This window comes from Anomaloglossus baeobatrachus, chromosome 1, assembly GCF_048569485.1.
Source record: "Anomaloglossus baeobatrachus isolate aAnoBae1 chromosome 1, aAnoBae1.hap1, whole genome shotgun sequence".
Classification (NCBI taxonomy): Eukaryota; Metazoa; Chordata; class Amphibia; order Anura; family Aromobatidae; genus Anomaloglossus; species Anomaloglossus baeobatrachus.
In genome coordinates this window covers 525,765,613-525,773,954 of record NC_134353.1, presented here as the reverse complement: position 1 = coordinate 525,773,954, position 8,342 = coordinate 525,765,613, and the positions used below count along the sequence as shown (strand labels likewise).

The 8,342-nt window shown below is 43.9% G+C and overlaps 1 protein-coding gene across 1 annotated transcript in view; it reads right to left on the bottom strand.

Moving 5' to 3' along the window:
• Positions 1 to 396: 396 nt before the first annotated feature.
• Positions 397 to 8,342, bottom strand: part of LOC142310926 (uncharacterized) — a 375,823-nt gene continuing 367,877 nt past the window's right edge. Inside the window, exons 23-25 of the mRNA XM_075348804.1 lie at positions 5,964 to 6,062; positions 3,278 to 3,369; positions 397 to 579 (exon numbers count right to left, since the gene is read on the bottom strand). Coding sequence (XP_075204919.1) covers positions 418 to 579; positions 3,278 to 3,369; positions 5,964 to 6,062 — 353 coding nt within the window. The 3' untranslated portion in view covers positions 397 to 417. The remainder of the gene's footprint in view (positions 580 to 3,277; positions 3,370 to 5,963; positions 6,063 to 8,342) is intronic.

Below are 8,342 nucleotides of genomic sequence, written 5' to 3'. Positions count from 1 at the left end.
TAGTGTTGTAATTTAAAATGCTCCTCTATGAGAAATGATAAGGCTGACATTGACTAATAGAAGTGTCAAAGTCCAGAACCTTCTCAACAGTGAGAATTAATTATCAGAACTGTCCAGAGAAAAGTTCCTTGTTTCTTACATTAGCCAGTTAAAGTTTAGCTTTTATTTTCCAAACTTTACTGGAAAAATGAAACATAGGAAACAAGCAGATTTCAAAGGTTCTTCAGACTTTTTCAGAACACTTCTTGATTATTAATACACAAGGACAATGTTTTTTCTTTAAAATAACCCCCGATAAATTTCTGATCTACTTTAGTGCATCAAGTTGACCAATCCACATTAAATAATGAGATATTTAACAATGAGCAAGTTGTAAGATGCAATCAACTGTCCGAGTCAAGACAAGGTTAACGTCTTTCAAAAAGAAGTAGACAAGGCATCAGTAGACAGCACTCCAGGTATCAGATCAAATGACTCCCTTTCTTTTTCCTGCATGACTGCGAATGTATGAGGAATGATATTCTGTGTTGATGTGCCAGTCTTACTCTCAAGCCAATATGTTGTCATATCGCCTTTGCCCTGTGTGGAGAAAATTACATTATACAGCTATAAAACACATCATTGGTTGAAGCATACTTTCAAAATTCATGTCAATCATTTTTAGCTAAACATAAAAATAAAATAAGCAAATAAATAATTTTAAGTGTAATATATTTATAATATGAATATATGTATCTATTAGTGATGAGCGAATTAATTCGTCACTATAACTTATCTGCACAAATATTAAGAAATTCAGGATATCGTTACTCATCAAGTCTTTTGGTATTCACCTTATGAGTTTTGAGTCCCCACCCCACATGTCTGGTGCCTGATTTTCAGCCACTAAACATGTGGGGATTGCCTGTCAATCACTGTAATGCTGTAGCCATCTTTGCTACTGGCATTACTGTGATTGTCAAGTGCAGTAACAAAAAAATGATGTGCAGTCCCCCATCATAGTTAAAAGAGATAGATGGGGACTGGTACTCTTAGGCTGGGAAGGTCCATGGTTATTGGGTCCTCCCCAGCCTAAAAATTGCAATCCACAGCCACTCTAAAATTGGAGTTTCCATTAAATGTGCCAGTTGTGGCGCTTTACGTGGCTCATCTTGATTGCCCCGTTGCAGTGGTAATTGGAGTAATATATGAGGCTGATATCAGCTGTGATTTGTCAAATATCATAGCTGCCAACAAGCCCTGGGTTGGTAATGGAGAGAAGTCTATGACACCCCCCATTACCAGCCTTGTAATTAAAAAAAACCAAAACACCCTCTTGTACCAATTTATTAACTCACAAGACACCCCCGCAGGTCCAATATTGTCAACAAGGTGTCCCACAACGATCCCGGCTTTGCGACATCCAGAATCTGCCCTGATGGAAAATGGAACAGATCACTGCAGCTCCTGGGAGACACTGGGGGCAGCAAGAGACCCGGTTGTAAGAAGCAGTGACATTTGTCAGGTTACGGAAGTTCACAGCCAAGTTCCCATGGTACAAAGTGTAACCACCAGTGAACTCGCTGCCGGATTGCTGGACTGCTGGATTGCAAGACACGGTGGCACAGCAGTCCTGCAATCTGGCAGTCAGGTCACTGGAGTTCACACTGTGCGACAGTGTTCCGTAACCGGACAATCTGACAATGGGTTCAACTGAGTTCACTGAGAGCAGTGGGAGTGTAAACTCCAGTTTCCAGACTCACGGATTGCTGTACTGCTAGATTGCAGGAAACAGCAGCACAGCAGTCTGACTGTCCGGTTCCTATGAGGCTTGGAAACCTAAAAGGAGTCTTTAACGGAGCCTTTCAGATTCCTGGAGTTCCCAGCTGTATGGACACCTGGAGGCTGTGAAGTTTGGTAAGCATTTATAGCCTCCAGATGTCCCAGTATCTTGGAACTCCAGGAACCTTAAAGGTTCCGTGAAAGTTACCAGGTTGATAGCTGCCGCGAAACCCGGTGGCTGTGAGCTCTGTTAAAGGTTACTGGAGCTTACAGTCACTGCGTCTCCTGGAAGCTGTGAGGCCCAGAAACATTAAAGGAGCCTTTAAGAGAGCCTTTAAGGTTCCTGAAGTGCCCAGTTTCTGGGACACCTGTAGGCTGTGAACTCTACTAAGAGTTCACAACCTCCAAGTATCCAAACAGCTGGGAACTCCAGGAACCTGCACTAGGGCAATTAGAAGGAGCCGGGTAAAGTGCCACAATTCATGTATCTAATGGGTGCGCCAATTGTGGAGAGGTTTAGGACTGTTATTTTTAGGCTGGGGAGGGCCTAATAACAACGGACCTTCCCAGCTGTCTGCTATATCTGCACTTGTTATAAAAAACGAGCAGAAGCCAATGTCGTCTTTTTCCTGGTATTTTTTCAAAAAATGAGGGAGCCTCTATTTTTGATAACCAGCCAAGATAAAGCACACAGCTGAGGGCTGCAGCCCACAGCTGTCTACTTTACCTGCACTGGTTATCACAAATATGTGGGTGACCGCACATCAAAGTGGCGTAATACTCTGACAACATTGTTCCCAGTAGCAGCCTGGGTTTCAGAGATGCTTCCAGGGATCTTCCCTATGCTGTTCCCATTCAATTTCAGCACTTTTCCATCCATTTCAGCATTTTTACAGCTCTGACAGACAACCTGCATAAAATTAGTTATTTGTGACGAATACATGATTAGTACGATATATTTGAGACAAATATTCTGAACCCGAATATATGACTATTCGGCCATCATTAGTATCTATTACGCTATCATCAATTGATAATCCAGTAAAACACCATCTCTGTCTTGGTACTCTACCTGCCTTAATCATTTGTGATTTAGTATCTTTTGTGATTTAGTATCACCAACTTGTAGGTTCACAGACTTAAACAAATTAACAAAGCGTGCTTTTACTCAACATCCTGAGGTCCAGGGATGTCTCTGTGGTCTTTATTGACAGCCTGCCTGCAGTGGTTAAATCACATCCACAATTCTGCAGCCAATCGTTGGGCTAAGAGATTGGCTGCAGCACTGTCTATGTGCTTTCAACAGAGACTCAACCCGGGGTACAAAGTCATTACTAGACCTTAAGAGGGTGAATGAGTTTTCAATTATCTGTTCTTTTAGTCTACGAACCTGTGGGGTGATAATATTTTAAAAGAACCCTTTTAAGAGTGGTATTTCAGAAATATTGACATATAATGTTTGGTTTGTGGGATATTTGATATGTTTTGCTGGTTTCATGTTCTTCTATGTAAGTACCTTGATTGATAATGTTCCACGGCATACCAGTTTATATCCTCCAATTTGTTTTAACAAATCATAAGCACTGGAGCTGCATTGGATTTTCAGCGCTAGAAAAAAATATTAGAATGTCATAAATAGGAAACTTAGTAAAACAATATTTTATTGTAAACATTTATACCATGTTTAGCATGTACATGAATATCCTTCAAAAACAGATCTCTTCTAAAGAGATACAGCTCTGCAGCTGGAACAGATAGGAACACAAGAACTATTGGACTGGATTTCAATGACACAAGTTTTATTTCATGGAGGGTCTTTAGGTAAACTTAAGCAGAAGTACGTGGACCTACATCCTCTAGTGCTACACCCCTGTTCTAGTGAAAAGAGGTCTTAAAAGGACTATGTAATGTCTTAGACTTCTGCATCGGTAGGTGACAGACATTATTGAAAGGGTTTCCATAGACTGCTTGCCAGATGGCAACTTGAAGATATTATGCACGCATTAGATTCTACTTATAGTGGTTGTCCCACAAATATAGTACATTTTAATTAATAAATCTTGAAATAAAAATAAATTGGATATGTTCAATTTTTTCCCATGCTGAGAAAAAGTTAAAAATGCACCCATTCAAGTACTATGTAATGGATGTGTCTGACCTTGCAGAGCTGCTCAAGTTCATGATCTTTTCATACCAGAGCTTCTAGCCAGGGAAAGAAGCAAAAGATAGTATACAGACAAGTAGATGTGGTATGATTAGACCATGTCCCTGTACAGTCAGACACATCCATTACACAGTACACAGCAGGGACACATATATAACATTTACCGCCCCATGTGCTCGGCTGCGACCGCCGAGCAGCTCGGATCTGTGCTCGTACTGCTGGTAGTGGCTCGAGCCTCTCACGGACCCGGGGGTCACGTCGCTCTGCAAGGGAGTTGGCGCTACACGCTGGGATTTGGTTGTCTGGTTTGGGATGATAGTTCGTGACGCCACCCACGGGTTGTGGTGATTGTGGACACCACCGCTGCGGTGAAGTTATGGGGCTCCCGGGAGCAATGTAATGGCGCAGCTAGGTGTTGACCCCTCCGTGGGTAGGGGGTGTTGGTCCCGGGGCCCCGGTAGGCGAGGGCCGGGGTGCAGGGTGAAGTGTTGCGGTGCGGTGCCGGATGGCACTGGTGTACTCACTCTGACACAAGACACTGTAGTCTCTGGTAAACCAAACTGAGTGATGAACGGAGCCCGCAGCCGGCTGCAGCTTCTCCCAGAATCGGATGGTGGTTTCCGCCTTTCTCCTGCACCTCTGTTTGTAAATGTGTGACTCCTATGCCTAGACACCGGTAGTCCGCTCCCCGACTTGCATATGCCGGAGGAGCCCGTTTGCCCGCAGACGCTGGCCCTTTGGGTCTCTATGCCTTGGCGGTGCTTTACCCTGTATGGTTGGGCTGTTGTCTTCTAAAGGGACTTGTGTGGGATAGGTCCTTAAGTCCAGTCCGCAATCTGTGGATTCGACTCGGCCCTGTCGGTTCAGGGCTTTGTACTGGTTCTGAGTACCCTGCCTGGTGCTCCGGTATCCAGTTGGCTCCCCGCTTCGGTTCCGGCGGGCCACTACCCTGTCCCGGTCACTTACGGTTCCGCCGGTCGTATTCCCGGTCTCCTGCAGGCGGCCACCACTGTCTGCCTCCTTGCCAATGGTGACTGGGCTCCGACCCAGCCACCGAGTAGTCTATGGCAGGCCTGAGCGCAGGTCTGCCTGTGAACTTGTCTGCTCTAGACTTGCACTTGAACTTGATTCCTCGGGAGCCTGAGCTAGACTGCTCTCTGTGTTTTCCCGCCTCCAGGCCTGTGAACTCCTTGGTGGGCGGAGCCAACCACCTGGCTCCCCCCCCCCTGGTGTGGACATCAAACCTGGAGGGTGGTGACAAGGGTTTTAGGTTGGCTGGTGTTACCTAATTGGGAGGGGGTGTGGTGCTGTGTGTGACTACCTGGGACGATCTGAATAGTCCGGGGCGTCACAACATTATCTCAGCACAGAAATGTTTTTTGATACATTGAATTATGGAAATTATTTTTATTACATTATCTATTGATTTAAATGGTTTGTTTGTGGGACAACCCCGTTAATAAGGTGAGTGTACCATACTTGCCAGCATTCACCACACTTGGTAGGCAGGAAAAGATATAGCTATTTGTTGAAAGGAGAGGCAAAGGCAAACCTCTTTAAAATTTAATTGGTGTCCCAAATTCTGTTCTTGTAGCTGAATAGATGGCTACAGCCATGTACAAATATGTATACACAGTTCTGCAATACACATTTTTAGTCCATGACTTTTCAGTCTATAAGTACACGGTGAGGCCCAATGCATTGTATTACAGAGCATGGTAGTCAATAGTCACTTGTCACATCTTCTCGCACTTTTGATAGCTTTGAAGTTATGTTTAGGCTGATGGTGTAAGAACATGTTGTCAAGGAACAGTAAGTGGCTTTTATCTTCTCACCTTGTTACAGGAATGTCATCCACCGCTTCTAATTTTGCTCTCTTTAGTTAAAGCTAAAAACAACCCTTTATAGATTTTATACAATGTTTCTACATTCAGTTGTGTCAGGTCAAATTAATGTTTTCTGGGAATGTCCAGAAAATAATTGCCCTATATTGTTATTATAGTGTGGGCTGTGAAAGAAAGAAATCTAAAAATATCACCTTCACTTGTGGACTCCATCCTTGAAGCAGTGTTCACCGTGTCTCCGAACAAACAGTACCTGGGCATTTTTGTTCCAACAACACCAGCAACTACAGGTCCTAAATACACACAATGTATTATATTATGAAGCTGTGACTATTGTAAATTATATTTACTACAATTTAGAAAAAACAGCAAAATCTGTGAAGATCAAAGCTAAAACTTATAAAAGTAGATCATGGATTCAAAACTATTTCACAGATGATAAAAAAACCTTGTATGATGCCCTGTAGTCTACAATAGCCTACCGAAGAGTAATTGGGAACTCATCTTTAGTCCTTATTCCAAGACTTCCAGGAGCCCTCCCATATTTAAAATGGATCAGTCACTTGAATTTCCAAAACAAATTGTATACATTAAATTATTATATCTCTTCGACAACGAAGGCTGATGTACGTTAACAATCTAGGTCATAATGGCTGTATAATGTTTAAAGGCTTAATCGGGCTTTCCACGCTGCTATATCGATATCGCTAGCGAGTGTACCCGCCCCCGTCGGTTGTGCGTCACGGGCAAATCACTGCCCGTGGCGCACAACATCGCTTACACCCGTCACACGGGCTTACCTACCCTGCGACGTCACTCTGGCCGGCGATCCGCCTCCTTTTTAAGGGGGCGGTTTGTGCGGCGTCACAGCGACATCACACGGCAGCCGTCCAATAGCAGAGGAGGGGCACAGATGAGCGGCTGGGACATGCCGCCCACCTCCTTCCTTCCTTCCTCATTGCCGGTGGACACAGGTAAGGAGATGTTCGTCGTTCCTGCGGTCTCACACATAACAATGTGTGATGCCGCAGAAATGAGGAACAACCAGCGGCATGCCCCACCAACGACATTATGAAAAGGAGCAACGTGTCATTGATCAACGATTTTTGACGTTTTTGCGATCGTTGCTCCTTGGCATCACACGCTGCGATGTCACTAACGGTATAAAAACAAAAACAAAAAAGTGAGCCGGAGTGTGAGATGGTATACATGGAACTTGTGAGACCATGTTCACACTGGCCATGAGACAAAGAGAAACCAAGGAAAAAATTGTGAAAACATACCCTGCTGTAACTAAATAAAAGCATAGTGCATATAAACATAGGGTACTTAGTAAACACTGCAGGGTATGTTTTCATAATTTTTTCCTTGGTTTCTCTTTGTCTCATGGCCAGTGTGAACATGGTCTCACAAGTTCCATGTATACCATCTCATACTGCGGCTCACTTTTTTGTTTTTATGTAGTTTTTTTGTATGCAGCACAAATGGGGTGTGGCCCTTCCTCTTGGTGAGCTGGACATTTAATTATTTGAATCCCCCTGACTGTGTGTGTCCTGTTGGGATCCGGTCGCTCTCAGCCCTTAGCCACATTGAGGCCTATTTTAAGGCCACTTTACACGCAGAGATAAATCTTTGGCAGATGTGTGGTTGCAGTGAAATCATGGACATATTGTTCCATTTGTACATAGCCACAAACCTGGCACTGATTGTCCACAATTTTACTGCAACCACAGATCTGCCGCAGATTTATCTCTGTGTGTAAAGTGGCCTTTAGACCCATGGTAAGGTTTTAATATTAGAGAGTGTAGCTACTATCCCAACTGGGTACACCTTGACGTTTGGTGGGATAGCTTTATGCTTTTTTTGATCAAAAACAGTGTTTACTAAGTACCCTATGTTTATATGCACTATGCTTTTATTTAGTTACAGCAGGGTATGTTTTCACAATTTTTTCCTTGGTTTCTCGATGTCACTAACGGTGCCGGATGTGCGTCTCTAACAACGTGACCCCGAAGTCCCATCCTCATAGATAGGAATTGTTGGATTTACAGTTTATTAAAATTATAATCTATTCTTGAGATATTAACACATTTCTTTTCTTTTGTATACAGTACGTTGCCTAGGTGAATGACCACCAGTGTTTTCTAACAGTGGTGGCCAAAAATGTACAGTGCTTACCAGCTCTTTTATATTGAGCTTCTAAACACTGTTTTGACGATGCCCAGGATTGCTGGGTAGCGCTGTTTTCTCCTATTTCCCTACAGCAGGGGTTGGGAAACATTTTAGCTGAGAGAGCCATGAACACCACCAGCGTCGGACTGGCTACCGGAGGAACTGCAGTAATACCACTCCTGGCCGCGGTTACCTGCACTAAACCATGTTCGCAGCTGAATGCAGGTTACCGCAGCCAGGACTGGTATTACCGGAAACCGCCGGTAATATTATTCCTGGCTGTGGTTACCTGCATTGAAATCCGGAGCTCTCACCTGAGCTGTGGAGTCCAGTTTGTCCTGTCCGCAGCTGTCATGGACTGAACTGTGATAGCCGGGGAATTAGTCGGAGCTCACAGTTCA